Source organism: Notamacropus eugenii, chromosome 7, assembly GCF_028372415.1.
Source record: "Notamacropus eugenii isolate mMacEug1 chromosome 7, mMacEug1.pri_v2, whole genome shotgun sequence".
NCBI lineage: Eukaryota > Metazoa > Chordata > Mammalia > Diprotodontia > Macropodidae > Notamacropus > Notamacropus eugenii.
The window spans coordinates 699,650-726,701 of record NC_092878.1 but is presented as its reverse complement, the minus strand read 5'-3'; the positions used below and the strand labels follow the sequence as shown (position 1 = coordinate 726,701).

General features: G+C 39.9%; 1 protein-coding gene across 1 annotated transcript in view; it reads right to left on the bottom strand.

Annotated features, from left to right (window-relative positions):
- MYO5C (myosin VC) overlaps nucleotides 1-27,052 on the bottom strand; it is a 145,810-nt gene that overhangs the window by 40,032 nt on the left and 78,726 nt on the right. The window contains exons 17-27 of the mRNA XM_072622955.1: nucleotides 21,903-21,989; nucleotides 21,264-21,375; nucleotides 19,353-19,564; nucleotides 14,244-14,409; nucleotides 13,719-13,865; nucleotides 13,355-13,519; nucleotides 11,673-11,766; nucleotides 7,454-7,517; nucleotides 3,728-3,908; nucleotides 560-653; nucleotides 44-107 (exon numbers count right to left, since the gene is read on the bottom strand). Coding sequence (XP_072479056.1) covers nucleotides 44-107; nucleotides 560-653; nucleotides 3,728-3,908; nucleotides 7,454-7,517; nucleotides 11,673-11,766; nucleotides 13,355-13,519; nucleotides 13,719-13,865; nucleotides 14,244-14,409; nucleotides 19,353-19,564; nucleotides 21,264-21,375; nucleotides 21,903-21,989 — 1,386 coding nt within the window. The remainder of the gene's footprint in view (nucleotides 1-43; nucleotides 108-559; nucleotides 654-3,727; nucleotides 3,909-7,453; nucleotides 7,518-11,672; nucleotides 11,767-13,354; nucleotides 13,520-13,718; nucleotides 13,866-14,243; nucleotides 14,410-19,352; nucleotides 19,565-21,263; nucleotides 21,376-21,902; nucleotides 21,990-27,052) is intronic.

Sequence of the window (27,052 nt, the reverse complement as noted above, 5' to 3'; positions counted from 1 at the left end):
CTCACTTTTAATGTCTTAGAAATGTTAAGTGATGCTAGTTTACCTGCTTCTTACATCTTTGATGTCATAGCTTTCAAGAAGTTGCTTGGTAATTTCGGACATTTTTTCTGAAAGTAAAATCAAAATATAAAGAGGTGGGTGAGACAGTAAATAGGGCACTGGACCTGGAGTCAAGAAATTCAATTTCAGCCTCAGATACCCAAAGAGCTGTATGACCCCAGGCAAGTCACTTAACTTCTGTCTGCCTCAGTTTCCTCACTGGGAAATTGGGGATAATAAGAGCAACTACCACCCAGAGTGATTGAGGCTAAAATGAGATAATATTTGTAACTAGCTTTGCAAGCTTTGAGTGCCATATACATGCTAATTATTATTGCCATAGGATTATTTTGGACATGCAGGGTTGATATTCTTTCCCATCCTTTTAGGTCCCAGTTCTCTAGTCTCATACAGGCAAACTATCCATTGAATATGGCCTAATGCTGGTCAAGTATCTCACTTCCATCACTCCATAATAAACTAACTGCCATGCTAACAAACTGACTGGTGTCGCAGTTACCTCTCATTTCTCGTTTTTGTGACTGGACGAGTTTCTCCACGTTTAACTTCTGCGTCTGAAGTAGCTCTATGTCCTTTTGGAACTCAGAGATTGTCTGGATTAAAACAACAATCCACATTTTAAAAAGTCAAATTGCTAATGCCCATAAATGAAACATTACTGGAATAATATACACCTAATTGGGTATTCCCCACTACATGATCACAAGATGCAACTGCATTTTAAAGTTAAGCATCGACTGCTCATATAGTTCAACGTGAAGGACTCTGGTAATGTAACTCATAGGCTGGTGTAGAGAAAATTGTTGTTTAATCTTGTAAATATGAACGTGGTTTGGTCACAAAGAACCATACCTAAAGTCAGTTTTAGTAACACTTAACCAACTTGCTTAATGGCTTCACTGGAAGTGGAAGCTAATCCATAACTTCCTCACGGCGTGGAGGAGAGAATTATTAAAGTATAGACAGAAAGGGGGCAAAGAAGGGAGAAAAAGAGCCACAGTGGATATCTCATGTGGAACACATACCCCTTTATGAAACAGGACATATCATGGGAATAAAGGCACGGGGGATGATATCTTCTTTCTACCGTGTTTTATTTTAGTCAGCACCAGGTGCTGAGGGAAGGCCTCTAGGAGGTTGGGGACAGACCTCTATAAACTGAGGGTCCCACATACCTGTTAATTTTTTATATTTAAAAGTTTTCCTTCATTTCAGTTTAGTAGCTAGGAAAACTAACATGATTTACAGGGTAGGCTGTGACATTCAGAAACCCAGTGACATGTAAGGACCAACGTAGAAGGCAGGGGAAAAATCACAGGATTATAGACCTAGCGTTGGACGAGATCTTTGAGGTGCTCCAGAAAGACTCCCGATCACAAGAAACTCTAGTCTAAGTGATCGAGGGGAGGGGAGATCATCAGTGGGGCAGGACTAACTAGAAGAGACAAAGGCTGGGAATCTGGCAACGGATGAGGGATTTGGCAGAAGGTACAGTCAAAAGAGGAGAAGTCCCAAATGAGTAGACAGCAGAAAAGATCTGGAAAGTTACCTGAGGTACAGGCAGGTTAAAGGTTGAATCCAAGAAAGTCAGGCAGGGCAGGAAAGTATAGGCAGCCAGGCAGGGTCCAGAATCTGAGAGTCTAAAAAGTTAGCAGCCATAACAGAAGCTGGCAGGAGACGACCAAAGCAAGCTCAAATAACAGAGCAGACAAGGGGTTTCCTACTCCCTGCTATGTGAGGGGAGTCTTCTCAGAACAAAAGATGTATGATTGCAGTTAGAGAGAGAGACAGACCTGAACATAGAACTTTCCAGCCATGAATAAGGCAGGAAGAAAGAGCCTCTGAAGAAATACTTAGACTAAGACAACGTCAAGGGATCTGTGTCCAAAGTGAAGACACAGAAAATTCTTGCTCTTTCATCGACCACTGATTTTCTGGAATTGTTTCAGTTAGTTTCAAGTGGTCTGTCTGTTTCCTCATTTTTCTTAGGAATTAGTTATATATCACATAGCTTTATATTAGTAACAAGGAATTTATCTCCTTAGAAAAGGTGGCATATTATTTTCAAGGTAGCTCTGCTACCCACTTAACTTACTAGGAAGTGACTACTGAGCAAAGCACTTAGACTTCTCTGAACCTTTGTCTTCTCATCCGAAAAATGGGGATAATAATGACCAAGTTTACATTATTTTCATCAGGAATGTACCTCAAAAAAACCTCCCAAACCTTAAAATACTATGAATTTAAATGATTATCCTACTGACTAAAAATCCTCAGATAAGTTATACATATGTACAAATACACATATACATATATGTATATATAAATTTTTGCTGTCAAAGATAAGAGACAGTACCTGGCACATAGTAAACTCTTAAGTTCTGATTGATCGACTGGATGCCAAACTACAGGGACAATCCTAAGAGATCAGAGAACGGACAAGTCCAACAGAAGGGACATGTCTAGCTGACGCATGCATGCTCATGTCACAGTGAATCTATTTTTCCTGGTCCAGGCCGATCATTTCATTGATGAGGGGAGATTCCTGGTGAAGCTTCCCTAACCAATGCGGACGGTCGAGCAATTGCTGCTGTAATCTATAGTCTTAGAGAGCTGCCTGGAGGCACTGAAAAGTCGGGCAATTTTTTTGAGGTATCGCAAGCAGAATGTGTTCAAGGTGGGACCTGAACTTCTTTGCATCCTCCTGGTGATAAGATCAGCTTTCTATTCATCATGTCACACCGCCTCACTATTTTCTACGTAGGCTAATCATTTTTTTGGGGGGCAATCTTTTCTTTCCAATGGTGAGTTGGTATAAATGGAAGGTTTTGTCATAGTATTTAAATTCTCTGATGGTTATTTTATAGATCAGTGCAAAGAATTTTAGAATGTTTGTTACACTTCAATTTGGAAAAGATCCCATTGTTGACACATTTTAACAAGTGAGGATGCTGCTGCTAAGAATATCTGATAACTGCACAGCAACTGAAAGTTTGCAAAACACTTCACACATATTATCTCGTTCGAGTCTCTCAACTGTCTTTTGATATAGGTTCCAAAGGTCATTATTTTTTTCTGTTTTATAGATGAGGAAATATGGCCCAGACCGTCTAAATTACTGACTCATGAGAACGTTTCTTGTTGTTCAGTTGTGTCTGACTCTTTCTGACCCTATTTGGGGTTTTCTTGGCAAAGATAATGGAATGGTTTGCCATTTCTTTCTCCAGCTCATTTTACAGATGAGGAAACTGAGGCAAACAGGGTTAAGAGATTTGCCGAGGGTCATACAGCTAGTAAGCATCTGAAACTGCATTTGAACCCAGTATTCTATCCACAATGCCACCTAGGTGAACATGAGAACATAGTAAGTGTCAGAGGCAGGTCTTTCTGACTCTAAGTCCAGAATGCTCACCCTACTTCTCATGCTGTTTGATAATGGAATCCAAACCTTTAAAAGTTTTCCAAATAAACTGCACAATCCACTTTCAGTAACACTAGAAAACAAATAACAACAAAATGTCAGCTTTAAATCAACTTTTCAGGGTTATATTTTGGATTAGTGGACAAGGGAAGGCTCTATAAAGGATACCATTCAGGATGCTTCTCTGAGGGAGCTATTTCCCATTTACTTTGATCTGAAGTGCAGAAATGAGATCTCTGTTTCTACCTTTGTCTGCTTGGTCAGCTGGGCCACCTCTCCCTTCAAGCCATTGGAAATGATTTGTTCTTCCTCCATCTGATGCTGGAGCTGCAATTTCTCTTCTTTTAGAGTCTTAATTTCTCCCTTCAAAGAGTGAATCTGTTTGTCATAGTCCTGTTCTTTCAGCTCAAAGCTTTTCTCAAGGAGTCTATGTTGTAAGAGTGAAAGATAAAAGATTTAGAGGTTTTGCTAGCTCTGAAACAAAACAATAGATCATTTGGAAAATCAGAAAGAAGGCAGGGGAAAGAAGAGTGTAGCTAGAACTTTCTGTGATATTCTGAAAGTCCATATGAATCATGTCAGTTCTCTCTCAGTCTCTCTCATATTATTCTTGTATTTTCTGATTTTAGCAAGTCTGGATCTATGGTCAATGTACACTGAGATCCAGGCTGGAGGAACCAAATTTAATGAACTAGAATCAGAGTTCCTTAACCTGGGGTCTGGGGATTAAAAAAAAAAGATAACTACATTTCTGGATGTTTGGTTTCCTTTCTAATCCTGTAATTTTATTTTATACATTTGAAAATATTCTTTTGAGAAAGGGTCCATAGGCTTCCTTGGACTGCCAAAGGGTTCCAGGACACCACAAAGGTTAAAAACTTCTGATCTAGATGACTGGTTGATTCACCACATTTCTAAAGCTGATCTGATTCAAGGAAAATCATTGAGGGTCAATCTACTCTTTCAGCAAAGTTCTCTGTGAGCCCAAATCTTGTGATTTGCTTGGCTTTAGATCCTGCTGAAGATTCACCTTGCTGTTTGGTAGGTACAAAGGGGAGTCTCTTAGCTCTAGAACTAAATCTTTTAGGTGTAACTAGAAGTCAGGTGAGATCCCTAGAAGCCCAGAACAGACTCCTTGATGGGATCAGATCAGTCCTCACCCAAACTCTAAAGGAAGCAGACTAGCCTTGGGAATCCAATGAGCTAAGGAGGCATTAAGCTTTTCTTATTCAGCTTGCTATGTACTTGAAAGAACATAAACTGTGGTCATAATATCAAGGAATCATCCCCAGAGAGATGACTCAATTCTTACCAGGTTTTTCTTTGATTTTCTTTTACAGGACTTAACATATTTTGTTTTATAGGATTTTCAAAAGAGTTTGCAATGCTTCCAAGAAAATAGTGACATACTTTTAAGAAAGAAAAATACTGATGGAAATCAATAAATTCAGGGGATATCCCACCTGACAAAAATTCAATTTTATGAACTATCAAAGTCATAATACTAAATCAGACTGGGTTGCATTAGTAGTTTCCAGGTGTACTTTTATATATATGTCAGTATTCCACCAGAGATCCATTGACTAGGGAACAGTTATTAATAGGACTGAAATTTAAGAATATCTTGAAGGACCAATCTATATCAATGGACACAGAGCATTTTTTAATACATAAGGGAAAAAAATAAAGACAGGATTAAAATTTTTATTTCAAAGTAAAACTATAATAAAATTTTTCCATTAGTTAATGTGCCTGATCTGTCTAGTGTTAAGGAGAGGCAGTGTTGTCTAGTGGGTAGAGAGCTTTGAAGCAAGGAAGATCTTGGTTCAAGTCCCATCAGTGCTCTGGGGAAGTAAATTGCCCTATTGTATGTGCAAAAACAATTTCTTCACTTCAGAGTTCCCTCTCCTAGTGAGATTGCAGGTGTGGTTATTATCCCTATGCCATTTAGGAGAAATGATTTACTGGAGGTCAGAAATGCTCAGTGACTATAACAAAACAATCAGAGGTCCTACAGCTTAGTGTCCTAGCCAGCACAGTGACTCCGTCAGGCTTTTCTTTCTTTCCTTTTTTTTTTTTTTTTTTTTGGCCCAAATGGCCTGTCTTTCAATTTCCCCCAAACATACGACCTGAAATAAACACTTCTAAACAGTCAGAGATCTTTAGGAAATGTCAAGATGTTAATGATTCTTCCATGAGATCCCCAGAAAAGATTTCAAAATGTATTATTCAAGACAAATGAATTAAATATAAGTGCCATAACTCTTTTACTACAATAAACTAAGTACCTGTTTCTATATTCACTGTCACTTTCTTATCTCATCTGTAACTCTGGCCCCAAACCTGGGAATTGCCTTTTCTATCTATCATTTACCATCCCTCAGAATTGTACCTCGGTGGAAAAATACTTTATTCTCAAGGCTGATTTTAGAAATTAGACAAATGAAATCTCCAACTGTGTAGGCATATTGTGGATCCCTTTCCAGCCCATGTAATCCTGGTTAATTGTTTGAATTCTTAATAGACTACTGTTGAGCCCCTTTAGGGAAAGCCTCACCTCTGCCCAGACCTTCCACCTCTAGACCCATGTAGTGACTATTAAAAACAAAACCAAAACGCATTAATCTGACTTCTGAAAAGAGCCCTGGTGGATAGGTGGGAGAGCAATGGGTGCTGGTAAAGAGACGCATGCAACCAGGAGTCTAGGTGGGACTGGAGATTCTAGGGGTGATATGCATTAGAAGGGTACAGGGAATCTGTCTTAACACAAAGATATCTAAAGATCTAAAAGAATAGTTGAGTTTACTGATAGAGTCTCCAATTTCTGAGGGTAAGAACACCCTGGAAGGAAAGAGTTTCAGGAGGCAGAGAGCAATGGCTCTCTCAAAGTCCCTGAGATTATCATTGCCCAAGAACCTGTTGGTGTTCAACAATCTGGGATCTCTAAGTAGTTCCACAACATGAAAATGACATGCAAGGTTCACTCATGGAAAACACAGGAGATAGGTCCCTTCCGGCTGTCCTCTCCTGGATGTAATATGTGTCAGGAGAGGACAAAGTGACCCATAGAGGGGAAGTCACCTATTGGATGAATTTAGGAACTAATTTAAGGAAAACAGCAACATTACCTTGATCTTAGATTGTAAGTTCCTTGAGGGCAGGGATGCTTTTGTCTTTTTGTATTCTCAGCACTTAGCACAGTGCCTGGCACGTAGTATGTGCTTAATAAATGTTTATTGATTAATCTTTATTGATACTGACTCAAAGGACCCCCCCATCAGCGCACATCATAGGATAGCAATTCTGCTTTCTATTTGGGGTCAGTGAAATTTAGTAAATTATAAATTTATTATAAATTATATAATAAATTATAAATTTTGTCTTTTATAAAAGGATCATTGAGGATAAGAACAAGAATGGTTTGCAGATTGTTTCCTAAAAATAAGCTTAATCTTGCACCTTTCTACAAATGGGAAAGGGTGGCAAAAGCTGAACCTTCCCACAGAAAGGAGTGAGGCAATGACTGCATTGGTGGGAGAACGGGAGGTTCCAACCTGGTCCCTGTGGTGGGAGTCATTTTTGACAGCTTCAGCAATTGATCTCTCTGTAGCAGTGCTATCTAATGATAAATGTTTTCAACGGCCTCATGTACCTTAGATTCTAAAACAGATACGCTCTAATCTGTAGAAATTCCCAAACCTTCTGCGTCTGACTAACTTACAATTTGTATGACCCATGTGGTGCAGTGGAAAGACTTTCAGCTCTATATTCTATTTGTGTGACTTTGTGTAAGTCACTTAACCTCTCTGAGCCTCTGTAAAAAAATTAAAGTCGGGGATGGAGGCTGGACTAAATGACATATAAGGAAGATTCCTTGCAGTTCTAAATCTATAACAGCTACATGCAGGATAGTATGGAACAAGGCAGAGAAAGTAAGAAGTGGGTAATTTTAGACCAAATTGTAATTCATACATTCTTTGCCTTTCTTCTTTTTGCACATCATCAAAAAGCCGTTTTGTGAGGTCTTCCATTTTATCTGTAAAGAGAGAAATGATGTTCAATAAAATCTACTAAGTACCTAGCAACTATGCATCAACACATCAGGGATGCATAAATGAGAATTCTCTCCCCTGAAGCAGATTACACAACATTTACAATTTACACTCTTGGAGAAGGTGCCAAAAGTTTAAAGAGGTTTAACTGACTTGCCCACAATCACACAACCAGGAAGTATCACAAGAGGGATTTGACCTCAGGTCTCCTGATTCCAAGTCCAGAATTATATGTTACATGTCGCACTACTGCTCTGCTTGATAATTATATAAAATAGAACATTGGCCCTGGAGTCAAGAGGACTCATCTTCATGAGTTCAAATCTGGCTTCAGACATTTACTAGCTGTGTGACCCTGGGCAAGTCACTTCACCCTGCTGGCTTCAGTTTCCTCATCTGTAAAATGAGCTGGAGAAGAGAATAGCAAATCACTCCAGTCTCTTTGCCAAAAAAAAAAAAAAAAACAAAAAACCAAACCCAAATGGGGTCACAAAGAGTAGGACATGACTGAAAATGACTGAAATGCAATATACTTTAATCCAGAGGTTTCCAAAGTGGGTGATACCACCCCCTGTGGGGTGATGGAATGATCCGGGGGGGCATTAAATAAAAATAAAGGGGTGGTGGATAAAGAAAGAGAAGAAAATTTTGAAAAACCATTTGTACATGTTTCATCTCTTCTGTAATAGAGTTAAGTCATAGTGATTACATTATTTTCCAAATAAACAGACAAAATGCAAGTTATAACTGATGGTCAAGTCCACTGACAGGTCTTAACAAGCAAGTATTGGAAGGTGATTATGTAGTGCATTGTCTGGCATGCATTGGCAGGAATATGTGTGTGTAATGACTTGTTTACAATATGATACTATATGGTCACATGATGCAATATTGCATCATCAAAATTTCAATTCAGGAACCCCCCCCAAATTCATAATAAATTATTAAATTTAAGATATCATTAAAATTTTTTTTGAAATGATGTGAATTTTTTAAAAAACTGTTAAAGGGTTAAATAAAGTAGATTTCCGGGGGGGGGGCACTGAGTAATTTTTTTTTTTTTTTTTGGAAAAGGGGGTGGTAGGCCAAATAAGTTTGGGAACCTCTGCCTTAGACCATAAAGGTAGGAGAAAATGCTGGTAGTGTTATTAAATAATATTTATTTAAGGGACCTGGTAGGGAAACGAGGTTTGTCTATGTTTGCTTGTTTCTGTCTTACTTCTCCCCCTTTTAATAGAGGCTTGCTAGTTTGGAAACTAGTTTTGAGAACTGTTTCTTTTAATTCCCTGCCTCCATTTTATGTTATAGAAGACATATAAAATTGTCCCACCTAAACACTGTGCTATCAGATTGTGATTTTTTCAGGTTGCTTCTTTACTACCAAACTGATGATCTTATTGTATTGTGTGAAGTGAAGTAGAACGAAATACCACTGAGAAGCCCAAGAAAAATTCACAAAGCTATATCAAATAATGTGAGATAAGACTTTCCTCTCTGGCCTCCTCCTTCAGGAAGCCTCTGACCACTTTCAAGTCCACAATCGATACCTGGAGTGACTACAGTGACAGAGGTTGGGGCTGGGAGAGAATGGGCATTTATGGCAGAAGTAAACCTGATACAACCTTTCTAAACGTCTTTACTCAACTGTATCTGATACAGAGACTGTATCTCTGACAAGACAGAATGGCATGTACGGCTTTTTCTGCCGTGAGAAGCTATATTCACAGCCCAGTCACTGTACCTTCTATTTTTTTTATGTAGCACCCTTAGTAAATTACATAAAAATGGGGCAAAGAATGCAAACCCCTGCCCCAGGATCAATGGTCATGATGCTGTGATGCCAGACTCCATTTGCTTACTTGGTATTTATGTTTTCTATCCTGCCTTTGCCCAACTCCTAACTTCTGCCCACCCACTTGTAACCATGGGACCTCCCTGCTCCTCCTTAACTAGTCTCTGGATTCTACTTTCACTGCTGAACCTGTATTAACTACCAGACTTCATTATACCACCTGCCTGCTCAGTGCTATGGTATTTTACATATTTCCTGCCCACCTTAGCTAGACCCTTAGCTATATGGCTACCCTGCCACACTCCACTAGCATCATTGAAAAACCCTTATGTGAAGTCAAAGCCAATGATTCAGAATAGCTGACCACGCCCATCCAGGCTATATTCCATTTGCCAGCTCTGTGGCTTAGGTAATGCTTCCAATTTCAATGAGTTGAGAACTGAGTGATGAGATTAGGACAAGGATAACAGAGGTGTTGACTCCACACAATTGATATTCAGTAAATATTTGCTGAACTTATTCCCAAGTCTTGTGATAAAGTGCCCTAACTGTAATGCCTTTATGTAATGGTCTCCAAAGTTGAGGCTGGGGGCTTCCTGGGAGTGTGGATTGACCCCAAGGGATGTGTGAGCCACCAAGAAAGAAGGAAAATCCTAAGCCCCTACCTTCCCCAGGATAGACCATAGAGTGTTTTATCTTCAATATAAGCCCACCTATCTTAGCCTCCATGACTTCTCCTCTCCTTCTACTTGGATTCCATAAACTCTAAACTTCCCTCTGTCTGAGCTGATGTTGGACCCGCAGGACAGTTATAACTTCACCACTACCCACGTACCCACAGCTGTGGTTTCACAAGGGTTTTGTCTCCCCTCCCCCCATACTCACCCCAACATCTCTCACACCATCTCATGTCTGAGGTTGGCATCTCTAGAGGGTGGACTCTACTGCAGGGGAATGATTAGTGAATGAAAGAGCCAATGTAGCCCTCTGTTCTTCTCATTTTGGGAGACAGAATGCGTGTCAAAATATGAGTAGGCATGAATCATTTGTGATCTGCAGTTTTCATTACATTATCTCTCCCACCGATTTCACCATTCTTCCAAACTTCCTTCTTTCTATTCAGGGCATAAGGGTGTATCAGCCCTCCAGTCATCAAGTCGACAGCCTCTGTGTCACGTCTCACCTTTCATAACCAACCTGTTGCCAAATCTTGTTATTTCTGCCTTCGTAGCATCTCTAAATCTTTCTCTTTCTCTCCACTCCTGCCACCACCAATCACCATCTCTTACTTCTCTGATCATTCTTTCAGGTTGTTATTCAGTCGTTTAAGTCATATCTGATTCTTGGTGACCCCATTTGGGGTTTCCTTGGCAAAGATAGTGGAGTGGTTTGCCATTTTCTTGTCCAGGTCATTTTACAGATAAGGAACAGAGGCAAACAGGGTTAAGTGACTTGCCCAGGGTCACACAGCTAGTAAGGGTCTGAGGATTGATTGGAACTTTGATCTTCCTCAATCCAGATGCAGTGCTCCATCCCATTTGCCACCTAGCTGCCCCTAATAATAACCCACCTACCTGGGTTATGTCATAGCCTCCTAACTGATCTCCCTGACACAATGCTTCTGGAAAGATTTTCCTCAAGGGCAGGTAGGTCACCTTCCCACTGACTGTGAGATCAAATATTATTTCATCTTTATCTTCTCCTTGTTTTCAATTCCTATTTCAGTTTGTAATAATGCACATAATTGTTAGTGTAGTAGAACTGTCATATAACATGTTGCTGCTTGCCCTTTGTCTTCAACAAAGACTATGGCATAGGGAGGTGAGGCCATAACATGTAAGTGAACTGGATTTAAGTGAGGGAGGGGATTGATAAAATAGCCAACATATACATATTAGGAGAAAATGCTCAAAATATTTTTAATGACAGGGGGTGTATGACTGAAAAAGGCTGGAGACCACTGACATAGGTGGACTGTTTTAGACTCAGGTCTACAACAACAGAGGATGAACATGATGCTTGAAACATGAGCCCTTCCTTAAACTGAGGAAGATGAGATATATGGAGGAAACCCAAGAGAAGTTTCTAGAGGGGGAAGTTACTAGATTATAAATATAGTTCTTCACAGTCCAGAAATACATACCACATCCCATCCTCTATCTGGTCAACTGAACATAGTCCAGTAAGCGGAGGCATTTAGAAAGGTTGTACGTGGTTTATCTCTGCCATAAACCCCAATTCTCTTCCAGTCCCAAGTTTGCTTGTTTGTTTCTCTCTCTCTCTCTCTCTCTCTCTCTCTCTCTCTCTCTTTCTTTTTAATCCTTCATGCCTTAGTCCCTTAGATTACCTTTCATCTCCTTGGTCTTTTCTTGAAGCTTCTTTTCTGTCTTCTCTTTTTGAATTTCCAATTCTTTGTTATACGTCTGAAGCTTTGCCAATTTCTAAAACAAAAATAAAACAAAGGGAACAGTTTTGTGATTTTCTGGTATTACCTCATAAAAAAGGCAGAACATTTGATGCACAGAAAATGCTGTGGTGAACCCTTTCTTCCTCTAAATGAATGCTTTAGAATCTACTTTAAAAACAGAGATCTAGAGGTAGAAGGAACCTCAGAGGCCACAGAGGCCAGCCCTCTGATTTTGCAGATGAAAAACAGGCTGAGAAAGGCTGTGACATGCTTAAGATACAGGTAGTAAGTGTGAGAAGTGGGTCTTCTGACATTACCCTGGAGCTATGGGTCTCTACTTGCCCTAGCATTGGACAAGAATTATAAGGGATGATAGCAGAAATCTCAGGGCTCCCTGGTGCTTGTTTTTTAAAACATATTGCATGAAAGGCAGATAGGTGGTGCAGTGGATAGAACTGAGGCCCTGAAGTCAGGAGGACCTGAGTTCAAATGAGGCCTCAGTTGTGTGATCTTGGGCAAGTCACTTAACCCTGACTACTTTCACTCTACATCCCGCCCCCCACCACAGCAAAAACAAACAAACCCATATTACATGAGTTCCTCTATGGCCAGGCTACAATCCTCATGGATTTATTTACTAGGTTGCAAAACGAACTGAAATTTATGATATGAAACTGATGGGCTTATGGCCATGAAGAAATTTCTGTTGCTTTATGTTCTCTCACCTATAGGGTCTATAGTTATTCTCAATCTGACAGCTGATGGCTCTCAGAATGTAATTAAAATGAATTATAATTAAAATCCAATTAAAATATAAGCTCCTCTGTGAAATGAGTACAACCATTTTGTGACTAAAATGTCCATACCCCTTTACCCAGAGATTCCATTACTGGGTTTATGCTCCTAGAACTATGCCATAGTATAGCCCTGTGGAAAAGGAATAATTTGTATTTTCTAAAATAAATGGTGAATTTATTGTAGCTAATTTAACAATATGTGTAGTGACAACAACATAAATGGAAAGGACAACCACACGCACAGATCAGAAGTAAATCTTGCAAAATTATAAAGAACCATCATGACTGGAAAGAAGAGATCGGAGATATGTTCCTAAGCCATGCCTTTGCCACAGTGGGAGATCCTTAGGTAGTCCAGGTGCTAATCACTGTCACCCCAAGACTCAGAAATGCAGAAGATGTAAATAATGGGAGAAGCAGCTAGTGCTTTTGCTCTGTGTCCCAAAGTCTGAAAGAACCTCTCAGGGATCTCCATTTATATCAGCAGTAAGGAGAGTTGATTCCCTCGCCTAATGCGATGCGTTAGGGTTAGCGAGTCTGCTCAGGGATCTTTTAGAGGCAATTCATGGGACCCTAGGATTTTCAGAGACAAAAAGGACTTCCTTAGGCTTCCCTCCAACCACTGCTCTCTTCTTTCTGATCCAGGTCTTACTTCTCTGACCCCACTATCCCCAGAAACAATCTTCCCTTGGATTGGGAAAGGTAATGGCCAAATAGGATTTGCTTTATAGAAGCATGCTTTCAAGGAAAGCAGTCAGGCAATCTCTTCCCCAAATGGTGGCACAAATGAGTTCTTAAGTAGAAAAAAAAGACCCCAAACTTCACCTCTTCCATAACTTCCTTATGCTTTTTTCCTTTCTCTTCGCATGTTCGCTTTTGGGAGGCTAATTTTTCTAGCTCTGACTCAAGTTTCTGAATCTTCTCCATATCATTAGCATGAGTGGCTGCCAAGCTGGTTAGTTTCTCCACTAATCCATGATTTTCTTTGTTCTAAAGAAGGAAAACAAAAATGGTTGTTTGAAACCAATGAAATCTTTGTGTTTAGGGCAGGTTCCCCAACCCTAGTTTATACCAAAGAAGACTTCCTTGGTCCTATCATGAACCTTCCAAGTTTATCAGGCTTTACATTTCCTAATCTCTTCATTCTACCAGAAATAGTCAGCAAATGGCTATGCAACAGGGAACTCACCTGATCTTCTAGCTTCTTTTGCAAACGCTGTACCCTATAAGAAAGCTGGATGTTCAGAACAAATCGCCGGATGCTCTGGTATCTGCGTCTCGCCAGCCAGGCCCGCGCATACTTCTGAAGGATTATAGCCTTGTGCTCTTTCAGCATCTTGAAAAATAAGATGTTAAAAATTCTCACAACAGTCCAGTGACTTGTTCATTAATGACTTCAGTGCTTGAAACAAACTCCTTGAGAACAGGAACTATTTCATTTTTACCTTTATTTCCTCAGCACCTGACGCACACCTAGCATGTGATAGATGTATAATAAATGCTTGCTGACTGGTTGATTTATAATTTTATAGAGAGGAAGAGGATGAAATTATAAAATGTAATCTCCCCAAACTACTTGGATAGTTAACACAGAAGATCAATCTTAAACCTTCTGAAATTTTTACTGTACATATCTGAAGTTTGCAGCAAGGCACTAAAAATAAATCTCTTTTTGCTATCCTAGTGCTAAGAACACATTGAATCCTGGTTGTACCTTCAGATATTTCTTCCTTGCTAGGAATCCTCGGGTATAAGCCTGTATCGTTATAGTGGCCACACGAATGAGCTGGTAAAGGTTACGGACCAGATAACCTCGACAATGCTTCTGAAGGATGATAGCTGCCCATGCTTCTTTCAAGGCTGTGGCAGAGATGGCTTTCCTTGATTAAAAAGAATATAAAGTTAATTTGTTTTCCATATAAGATCTGCTTCTCCTAGAGTACTTTTTATTTGCAACACCCTTTTCTTAAAAAAAAAACAACAAAAACTGACACCTTGTTTTAACAGCACAGTAGTGTTTTTTTATTCATCAATAGCCCCACCCACAAATAAGTCCTCTGTGACCCTGTTTGGATGAGGAGGTTACCAGACTTGTGACTATAATGGTATAGGAAACCCAAGGTGAGAAAACTCTACCAGTGCAGGTCTGCACTTCCTTTATGACTTAAGAGTCTTAGGGAGTTATCTGTGTCTCTAAGAGGTTCAGTTACTTGTTCAGGGACCGAAGCCAAGCTATGTCAGCTAGGAACGTGAGTCCTCCTACCTCTGAGGTCTCCTCTATTCAGTATACCAAGCTCTTCAGCCTTACCTTATGACAAAGAAAAACACTTAAATAAAATTAATCAGCATGACTGTACATACATTACATATGTATATACACACATATATACCATGTAGGTACATATGCATACATGTGTACATATATACACATACATAAATACACACATATTTATATAATATTCTATACTATAATCCCCCACCTTTCAACTGAAAAAAGAGAGGCACACCTTTTAAAAGTATGTGTGTCTACCTATCTATGGCATTTAGTCAGTGTAACCGATCATAGTCCACAATTATTAAGAAAAGGTTTAAACAGTGTTTACGTTGGGAAGTGTGTAATACATTTTTAAAGCCTTCCATCAGAGGGGGCTCACATAAATTGTCATAGCTGAGATCAGTAACTTTCACTTCTATGGAACAGCACACGCCAATTACGTCTGTATATAGCACACACATGTACATTGTATGAATCCAAGAGTTTAGCTCTGCAAGGGTTTTTTTGATGTGCAGTCGTGAGCAATGGACATTTCTATTACCCTTTTCACCCTGATCCCAAGTTCACTTCTAATGACTCCACCAGAAACCACTAGCACAGAATAAGTGCACTGCAGCTAACAGCCTTTCTTATGCATGAACCCACGCAAAGAAGATGTTTTTTCAGTCAGCCAGCAAGCAATTATTAAGTGCTTACTGTGTGCCAGGCACTGTGCTAAATGAAGGGGATACAAAGAAAGGCAAACAACAGTCCTTGCTCTCAAGGAGCTCAAAGTTTAATGTGACAAGATGTAAATAACTAGAGAAATACTGGGGGAGGGGGGTTGTGCACACACACGTGTATTTATATACGAGCACACATACATGTATACACATGATATGCATACAGAAAATGTGCCTATATCGTGTACCCTATGCATATATGTATATATATATGTCTATGTATTTATACACATATATATGTAATACATGGAATATAATCTCAAAGGAAAGGCACTAGCAGCTGATCATGACTAGGAAATGTCTTTTTCAGAAAGCAGTTTCTGAGATGAGTCTTGACGCAAACCAGAAATCTGAAGAGGAGGAGGTGAGGGGAGAGAGCATTCCAGGCACAGGGTGATGAGAAATAGAGAGTTGGCCCAAGGAACAGCAAGTACAGCAGGGCAGCAGGATTGCAGACTGAGTGGATGGAAATTATGCGAAGGGGCCAGGTTATGAAAAACTTCAAATATCAAACACAGGACTCCATATTTGATCCTGGAGGTAGTAGGGAGTCACCTGACTTTACTGAGTGAGGGGCGGTGACCCTCACTCAACCTACACTTTAGGAAAATCATCTTGGCAGCTGAGTTGAGGGTAGTTTGGAGTATGGACAAACTAGAGGCAGAAAGACTTATCAGAAGGCTATCACAATAGTCCAGAAATGAGATGATGAGGGTTTGAATTAGGGCAAAGGTTGTGTGAGTATAGAGGACATATTTAAGGGATGATATAAAGGTAGATAGAATGAGATTTAGCAATGGGTTGTATATGTGGCGTGAGTGAGCATGGAGAGCTTGATGAAGAAAACAAGATTATGAGGATGGTGCTGCCCTTGACAGTAAGAGGGAAGTTGAGAGGAAAGGAAGGTCTGGGAGGAAAGATAATGAGTTATGTATTGGCTATGTTGAGTTTGAGATGCCTATGGGACATCTCATTTGAGATGCTGAAAATGCAGCTGGTGGTGCAGGATTATAACTCAGGGGAGGGATCAAAGCTAGATATGTCATAGTTCTGGGAATCATCTGTATATAGATGTTAATTGAATCTGTGGGAACTGATGAGATCAGCAAGTGAGATCCCTACTTGAAACTGTACAGAGCAAAAAGAGAAGATAACCTTTACTAATATTGTAGCCTTTTCACCTGTGCATTATGACCCTGATGCCTTCAGGAGTGACTGAGGAGGGGAGGAATCAATTTGTCCTTTATTTATCCTCCCAATATCTCTAAGCGGCAACCAGGAGAGGTAAAATACTAGCTATGTGCCCACAGGCAAGTCACTTAACCTAAGCCTCAGCTTCCTCACCTGTAAAACAGGTACAGCAATAATGAGTAAAAAGCACTTTGCAAACTTTAAAGCAATATAGAAAAGGAAGCTTTTAATTGTAGTAGGATCATTCTTCATTACCTTGACATCATCAAGCAATGTGCTATCCTATCTGAGTAAAGGTGGCTGGGCACAGCCCATACAATTTCAACCATCTTTGATGGAAACCTTTAAAAATGTATCACACTTCCCAATTTAAGCACTGTTTAAAATGGGTGGGGAACCTGCAAGCCTAGAGGCCCCATGTGTCCCTCTAGGTCCTCAAGTGCTGCTCTTTGACTGGATCTAAACTTCCCAGAACAAATCCCCTTAATAAATGAATTTGTTCAGTAAAACTTGGACTCAGTCAAAAGGCACCACCCAAGTTTAAAACCTTTCTTGATGACTTAGGACTATAATCATTACTTATGATTACATGACTATGATTACTGTGCTTTGAGTAATACTGTGTGTAATGTCCCTCAGGGGTTACTGAAGAGGAGAACTTTCAGTTTGCCCTCAGTTTCCCAAGATTATTGCACTTTTCATATGAAAATAATCACAGCACCCTAAGTTTAGAGCTCTAACACACTTTAGAAGGAATCAAATGATTATTTTGTGGATAGAGAAACTCAGGTCCAGAGAAATTAAATGACCTTCCCAGGACCTTCGGATCATAAGTGTAGACCTGGAAGGAGCCTCGATGGTCATCTGGTACAAATCTTTCTATCTCAGAGATGAGGAGACTGAGGGACTGGCTCAAGGTCACATGAGAAATAAGTGGAAGAACCAGAATTGGAACCTAGGTCTGCTGAGTCCAAATATAATTCTTTTTCAGAGGAAGATACTGACTCAACTTTTCTAGCTATTAATATTTATTTTTATCTTTCCCCTCAATGCCAAGGGTCATTTTCAACGTGATTGCTACTCACTGTTCTTTGCCTGAAATCTGCTTCTGATAGGCATGGACTTTCTTCTTGCCTCTCTGCTCACCCTCCTGGATACATCCATGTCCTCCATCCTAACTGTCAGTGTACCCCAATGCTCTGCCCTGTGTTATGGCCTTCTGCTATATTCTCTATCTCTTGGTGACCTCATCAGCTTCCATGAGTTTAATAATCAGCTGTCACTCCCAGATCTGTACAGCTAATACAAGTGTCTCTGCCCATTGGACATTTTGAACTTGATGTCCTATAGACATCTCAAACATTACATGTCCAAAACAGAACTCCTCATCTTTTCTCCCCAAACCTCTTCCACCTTTTCCCATTTCTGTTGAGGACACCAGCATCACTCCAGTTAGCTCAGGTCCCCAACTTCACAGTTATCCTAAATTCCTCTCTCCTCTTCCATACATGCCATCAGTTGGCAAGCCCTGTCATTTGTCTTGTAGCATCCCTTGTATCCGTTCTCCTTTTCTGCTCTCATGGTCAGTTCCACAGTACAGGTTCTCATCGATCCAGGCAGGCTTCCCTGCCTGAAGCCTCTCCCTTTAATCCATCCTCTACTTGGCTACCAAAGTGATTTCTCCCGAAGCACGTATCTAGTCATGTCGCCATTTTAACTCAAACTTCTATGGTTTCCTTTTAGATCTTCTAGAAAGTCAAATGCAGATGTCTAGGTTGGGTATTTAAAACCCTTTTCAACTTGGATCCATTTTACTTTTCCAGGTTTATTGTATTTTACTTGCTTTTGGGCATTTTACAGTTCAGACAAAATGGCCTTGCTCTTTGGCACAGATGACACCTCGTCTCCCACCTCCATGCCTTTGCACAACCTTTTTCTCACACTCTCTTTTCCTACCACCATCTTTTAGAATCCTTGTTTTCCTTCAAAGCTCAGCTCATATGGTGCTTCCGACATGACAGCTTTCCTGATATTTCAGCTGTCAATGTTCCAACCCTCCCCAGATTCTCTTTATGTCTTGATTTTGTACATATTATCTATGCCAACAGAACACAAGCTATTTGAGGTTAAGTGCTGCTTCATTTTGTCTTTATCTACAGCACCTGTGAGAGTGTCTGGCACATGACAGGCACTTCATAAATGTTGGATTGCTTGTATGATGGCTTTTTCTTTGTTTCCCCCAAAGCTGTCACAATATCTTGTATACAGTAGGTACTTACTACACATTTTTGATTGAATTGAATGTCAGGTAATAGATCCAAACTTCTCAAGTTTGTGAATAGGAATTAATACTTAAAATTTTATTACTCTATCCATTTACCCTCATTTAAAAAATATTCACTGTACTATTAAGAGAAAGAGGCAATGTGAATGCCACCAGAGAAAACCCAACTTTAAGAGGATAGAGTAGTTCCTTTATGTTAAAACAGTGGCCAAATTAGAATGAAAACTCAGAAACTCAGCCTTCCTAGTCCTCTACTTAGCTGCCAGAATCCTTCATTTCTTCTCTACTTGTGTGTGTAAACACTTACCCATACATACCACCCCATCCCCATTGTGTGCATCACTTCAATACCTTACAGTTTGCTGTCCACGAAAATATTTCTGTATTGTCACAGCAGCGTTTCTCTCTCGGAGAAATTTCTTTCTCTGGAGCCAGCCGCGAATGTGCTTTTGTATCACAATACACCCTTGCCTCAGTTTATCCAACCGAAGTTTTTCTAAATAGGCCACCTGTCCTGCTCTGAAGAAAATTTTTGTTTTACCAAACTGATACTGGTTAGAGTCCTAGAAGAGAAAACAGTATGTCTGATCAGACATGATATTTCCCCAAATTTAATATATGCATATTTTCTATAATATATGTGAGACACCTGAAGTCTTGGGGAAGAGGTTATGGGAGAACAGTAAGTACAAACCATAGTTACCAACACTGGCTGTAAGTGTGCTGAAAGAAATGGACATAGTTAGCAAGGAGCATGATAGGAGAATTCAAGTATCTAAAAAGGCAGTTATGTAGAAGAAGGGGTTAAAAAAATAAAGGTTCCTGGAGCAAGTAAGAGTGAAGCACAAAGACCAGGAATGATAAGAAATACAAAATGAAAGGTAAATCCAAATCTTTCCCTTCACCCATACTGTGGGTTATATGGACTGTGCAGCTTTGAGGGGAACAGTGCGGGAATTCTATAGAGATTTTGAATGCCCTTCCCTTGGAGGAGGGGTCAACCCTAAAAGGGAATTGTAAAAATGGAAGATTTAGGTCCTTGGGGAGGTGAAGCTCATCAGAGAAAGGGTATTGCTTAACTTTTTCCATGCCAAGGGACTTCCGTCTCATGGTTGTACTCTCTGTCTGGAAGACAGTATGGAGTTCTGGAAAAGGGGGACACATTGGAGAGGAGAGTTTCTTTACCTTTACTGAAAGGTGGGAAGATTTTAAGGCCAAAGTTGTCCAATAAGTCTGGAGGAATTTATATTCTCCAAGGAAAGCAGAGACCCAGTGAAGAGAGAAGGAGGGATAGCTGGACTGCTCATGACCTTGAGCATGAGTCTTTTGCACTTTTTTGGTCAGATTAAATAAAGTCTCTCCTCTATCTGATATCTTATTAGCCTGAGGCACTTGCTCTACAGCTAAGTCTAGCTCTTTTCCTTTTGTCATACAGATCTAGAATCCTCTCTGGGAGTATTGACACAAACTAAAGAGGATGATTAATGAGAAAGCCCCATGATTTTATCTAGTATATGTAAACCCAGAGCTTTTACTCCTTTGCCCAGAATTCAGTGCCCACCACAATTTATTACACCTCCATCTTTCTAGCTATCCCACTTTTTCTACATGCTCTTGCTAAACTGTGTATGCCTTGCCCTTTCCTACCTTCATTCTTTTGATCGAAAGGTATGCCCTCCCTTCCCTCCATCCATTCACTGAATTTCCACACACTTTTTTTTATACCCATTTCACATGTCACTTCCTCCTCTCCCACCCGCTCCCCAGACTATAGCACCTTTGCCTGTCACTCTCTTATGCTGGACTTGAAGTTCAGAAGGCTTGGGTTTGAATCCTGCCTCAGGCATTTATTAGCTCACAGTTTCTTCATCTGTAAAATCAAAATAATAGCACCTACCTTACAAGTTTTTGGTGAGGATCAATGAGATAACATGTACAGTGCTCTGCAAACCTTAGGACACTGTATAAATGCTAGCCATTGCTATCATATACTGTTTTGTATCAATTGGTATATGTCATAGATTTCTACTGACCTGTGAGATCCATGAGGGCAGAAACCCTGTCAGTTAGCTAAAGTTTACATCACAGGGTCACAGTATTAAGGGCTGGAGGAACCTTAGAGATGACCTTACCAGAACCACTCATTTTATAGATAACCAGCTCCACAGTGCCTTCCACCCAGAAGGTGATTAAAAAATGTTTGCTGAATTGAATTATCTAAAAGAAAAATAAATGAGCCAGAGTAGGGGGCCATAGACTAACCTGGATTAGTCTGTGTAAAACCACCTTGCAAACCTTTTTCTTATCACCAAAGGCAAGTTCTTGCTGAGTCATGAGAACTCCAAAACGGCTATAAAACTCTATGTATGTCCACCTGGAGGAAAAACAGATTCCAATTTGGCAAATGACAGTATGATCTGAGAGCAGTGCCAGGGGGTCTCAGATCTCCTCGAATGCTTCCTGTCATGGCCTCTATGTAGTGAGGAGGGCTGAAGGGTTATCCTGCCCCTGGTGGCAACCCCCTTGCATTCCCTTATCCTGGTATCACCCTAACCACCCTTCTTACCAGCCACAGAGTCCTTTCAGTTTGCCACTGCTAAAATTCTACCTCCCATGAGATCCTTCCTGCTTACCATCTCCATCCAAATTTCTGTCTCACAGCAGTTATGGAGTTTGGGGCCAGTAGCTGCTGAGTATGATTGGGAAGTGGATACTAATGGTGTTGGCCTGTTTCCCTTATAGCCCAACTTTACTCTTTGCTTACTAACACCTTTTCCAAAGGTCAGTGAGAAGGGCTTAGGAAATTTTCAACTGCACTTCCAGAGGATGTGTACCCAGGGCAAATGCCACCCCCTCAGTATGGGATAAGCAAGTGTTCCCAAAGAATGTGTACCAACGTACCTGGAAGGATAGCTCTGAGCACTGATGCGAATTGTTTCTAAAACTCCACAGGCTCGAAGCTGCTGAACAATTCTTTTGGAGTCAAACCTAAAGGAACAAAAAGTTTGCAACTATTTCCCATCATCTTTTATTTGGGATTGTTTCTGTATCTTTGTAGACTATTTGTTTCAGTTGTGTCTGACCCTTTGTGGCCCCATTTGAGATTTTCTTGGTAAAGATACTGGAGTGGTTTGCCATTTCCTTCTCAAGCCCATTTTACAGGTGAGGAAACCAAAGTAAAGAGGGTTAAGTGACTTTGCCCAGGGTCACATAGCCAGTAAGTGTCTGAGGCCATGAATCATGCATAAGTTAGGATGCAAAAGACATGTGATTTCCACATTAAGGGAGGGCAGCAAGATAGCAAAGTGGATAGAGTGCCAGGATTGGAGTGAGGAAGATGCATCTTCCCAAGTTCAAATCTGGCCTCAGACACTTAGTGGCTGTGTGACCTTGGCAAAGTCATTTAACTCTTCTTGCTTCAGTTGCCTCAACTGTAAAATGACCTGGGAAAGAAAATGCAAATCACTCCACTACCTCTGCCAAGAAAATCCCCTAAATTGTATCCCAAAGAGATCATAAAAATGGGAAAGGGTCCCATGTGTACAAAAATATTTATAGCAACTCTCTTTGTGGTGGCCAAGAATTGGAAACCAAGGGGATGCCCATCAACTGGGGAATGGCTGAACAAGTAGTGGTATATAAATGTAATGGAATACTCTTGTGCTATAAGAAATGATGAACAGGAAGACTTCAGAGAGAGATCTGGAAGGACTAATATGAACTGATGCTGAGTGAAAGGAGCAGAACCAGGAGAACTTTGTCCACAGCAACAACCACAGTGCATGAGGAATTTTTCTGGTAGACTTAGCTCTTCACAGCAATGCAAAGACCTGGAACATTCCCAAAGGACTCGAGGCAAAATGCCATCCATATTCAGAGAAAGAACTATGGAATTGGATGAATTCTGCAGAATGAAGCAGAATATTTTCTCTTGTGTTTTGTTTTGTTTTTTTCTCATGGTTTCCCCCATTTATCTTAAATCCTCTGTGCAACATGACTAATGTGAAAATGTGCTTAATAAGAATGTATGTATGGAAACCAAACAAGACTGCATGCTGTCTCGGGGAGGGAGGGGGAAGGGAGGAAGAAAAAAATCTAAGACTTATGGAAATGGCTGTAGAAAACTTAAAACAAATAAATTAATAAAATGAATAAAAAAGAAAACCTCCGAAAAGGGGTCACAAAGACTTAGACATGACTGAAAAATAACTGAACAATAACAAAACAATAAAGAAATTTCCCATGACTTAGAGATTTTCTTTTTAAAATTTATTTCCTTTTTATGTTTATTTATTTTTAGTTTTCAACATTCATTTCCACAAAATTATGAGTTCTAAATTTTCTCCTCATCTCTCCCCTCCCCCACCCCAAAACACCATGCATTCTGATGATCTCTTCCCTCAGTCTATCTTCCATTCTATCACACCCCTCCATTCTCTCTTATTCTCAATTTCTCTCTTTTCTTGTAGGGCAAGATAGATTTCTATACCCCATTACCTGTATTTCTTATTTCCCAATTGTATGCAAAACCAATTCTCAACCTTCATTCCTAAAACTTTGAGTTCCAACTTCTTCCCCCCCCCCCCCCAATCCCCACTGGGAAGGCAAGCAATTCAACATAGGCTATATATGTGTAGTTTTGCAAAAGACTTCCATAATAGTCATGTTGTGTAAGACTAACTGTATCTTCCTCCATCCTATCCTGCCCCTCATTTATTCTTTTCTCTCTTTTGACCTTGTCCCTCCCCAAAAGTGTTTACTTCTAATTACTCCCTCTTCCCATGTGCCCTCCCTTATATCATCCTCCCACCCCATTTATCCCCTTCTCCTCTACTTTCCTGTACTGTAAGATAGATTTTCATACCAAATTGAATGTGCATGTTACTCCTTCCTTAAGCCAAATGTGATGAGAGTAAGCTTCACTTTTTCCCTCTTACCTTCCCCCTTTTTCCCTTCATTGAAAAAGCTTTTCTCTTGCCTCTTTCATGAGAGATAACCTGTCCCATTCCATTTCTCCCTTTCTCCTCCCAATCTATTCCTCTCTCACCCCTTGATTTTATTGTTTTAGATATCATCCTTTCCTATTCAACTCGCCCTGTGCTTTGTGTGTGTGTGTGTAATCCCTCCAACTACTCAAATACTGAGAAAAATTTCAAGAGTTACAAATATTATCTTTCCATGTAGGAATGTAAACAGTTCAACTTTAGTAAGTCCCTTATGATTTTTCTTTCCTGTCTACTTTTTCATGCTTCTCTTGATTCTTGTGTTTGAAAGTCAGATTTTCTATTCAGCTCTGGTCTTTTCATCAAGAATGCTTGAAAGTCCTCTATTTCATTGAATGACTATTTTTTCCCCTGAAGTATTATACTCAATTTTGCTGGGTAAGTGATTCTTGGTTTTAATCCTAGTTCTTTTGACTTCTGGAATATCACATTCCAAGCCCTTAGATCCCTTAATGTAGAAGCTGCTAGATCTTGTGTCATCCTGATTGTATTTCCACAATACTTGAATTGTTTCTTTCTAGCTGCTTGCAATATTTTCTCCTTGATCCAGAAACTCTTGAATTTGGCTACAATATTCCTAGGTGTTTCTCTTTTTGGATCTCTTTTAGGATGTGATTGGTGGATCTTTTCAATATTTATTTTGCCATCTGGTGCTAGAATATCAGGGCAGTTTTCCTCAATAATTTCATGAAAGATGATGTCTAGGCTCTTTTTTGATCATAGCTTTCAGGTAGTCCCATGATTTTTAAATTGTCTCTCCTGGATATACTTTCCAGGTAGGTTGTTTTTCCAATGAGATATTTCACATTATCTTCTATTTTTTCATTCTTTTGGTTTTGTTTTGTAGTTTCTTGGTTTCTCATAAAGTCATTAGCTTCCATCTGTTCCATTCTAATTTTTTAAAAAACTATTTTCTTCAGTGAGCTTTTGAATCTCCTTTTCCATTTGGCTAATTCTGCTTTTTAAAGCATTCTTCTCCTCATTGGCTTTTTGGACCTCTTTGGCCAATTGAGTTAACCTATTTTTAAGGGTGTTATTTTCTTCGGAATTTTTTTTGGGTCTCCTTTTGCTAGCTATTGACTTGTTTTTCATGATTTTCTTGCACCACTCTCATTTCTCTTCCCAATTTTTCCTCCACCTCTCTTACTTGATTTTCAAAATCCCTTTTGAACTCTTTCATGGCCTGAGACCATTGCATATTCATTTTGGAGGTTTTGGATGCAGAAGCCTTGACTTTTAGGTCTTCCTCTGATGGTATACGTTGCTCTTCCTCATAGGAAAGGATGGAAGAAAAAACACCAAGAAAGTAGCCTCATATAGTGCATTTTCCCAGTCAGTTACTTGACTTTTGAGTCCTTTGTCAAGAGGAGGGTATACTCTAGGGACTTGTAACTTCTCAGTCCCTCCAAGGTGGCACAATCAAAGGAGAAGAGTTTATTCCTCTCCTGGCCTGCACTCTTGTTTGTGAGCAACCACAAGCAGTCTGTTCTGCCCAGGATCTGCAAGTACAATTCCTTCTCCACAACCACCTCCAGCTCCACCACACCAGCACTCTTCCTCAACCCAGAAGAACCATTCAGGGTTGAGATCCACATTAGCTTCTCAGTTCCCCCAGGGGCTTTAGGCCAAGGGGTCAAAAAATGGATGCTGCTGCTGCAGTAGCTGCCTGTGGGGCTAGAACCCCTCCCCTTCTCACACAGGTGAAAAAGCTTTCTCACTGACTGTTGAGCTGTCTTTGGCATTTGTGGGTTGAGCAATCTGGAATCCACAGCTACTGCTGGGGATTCTGCACTCTAAAGCCTGTTCCTGGGTCCTGTCCCTGTCTGGCTGAAGCCAGGCCACACTCCACTCCATGCCCAGTGTGATAGACCTTTCTTGTCAGTCTTCCAGGCTGTCTTGGGTTGGAAATCTCTTTCACTCTGTTGTTTTGTGGTTTCTACTGCTCTAGAATTTGTTTAGAGTCATTTTTTACGGGTATTTTATGGGCTACAGAGGGGAGCTTTTACAGGTCCATCTGTTTACTCCACTATCTTGGCAACAACAACAAAATCTTAACCAAACCTACCTCCACTTAAGAGATTTTCAAACCAAGGCTGGATGCCCATTGATTTTGAAGTGAAAAGACTTGTGTTTGAATCTGAGAGGTGGGCACAGATAATTATGACACTGAAAGATGGGAGAGAAAAAAATAATCCTGTCACCTAGAAAAAGGTAAATCATGTCTAGTATCCTTCAAGTGGGATTAAAGAGTATAATAAGTTCAATTCATGAAAACTCGCATCAAAAATGAATGTATCTATCTATCTATTAAGTTTGGCAATCAGAAAGGTAAACTTGAATTATGAAAAATTCATTTATGGGAAGCATTTCTGTTCCTACAGATGCCAGATAAATCATATTATTATACTTAAAACGTTTCCCAGCATATTAAAGTTTTTTAAAAGTCCCAAGTACATGCAATTCATATGTTAACTGAAAATCATTTCTATCACTACATTAAAATAGGTATCCTATGGGTCAGTATTAGGCAAAACACTGTCAATCTAGTCTAATTATTAGCTATCTTTTTAATGATTTTATCTTTGAATAAATTTAAAAGATATTTCCCATTAAATACCAGCAAGCAGGAGCATTTCCATACATGAAGAACTGAAAAAAACAGACTATATATGTAATTACAAATCTTTATTATGCACAGCTTAGGTTTTCAAAAAATATATATGTGATAAATTCAACACCCTAGTTTCAAACCTGTTCTGCTTATTTGTCTCCTGCTCAACAGCCTTCTGTTCTTTTCTGTACATAAGGGGAATGGGATTACCACATCCATCCACCCCGATTAACATAACCAACAAGATGATCTATACCTTGATACCTTTATCAGGTGATAATATCTCTTTGAGTCATAGAATCAACCAAAGGTATAAACTAAGTGTGCCCAGGTTCCAGACACTACTATTGGATCTATCAATCATGGGTGTAAGTTAGGTCTGCACAAGTTTTCCCTCAATTTGGGAAGAGTCATTGAATGAAATTAGATGAAGCTAC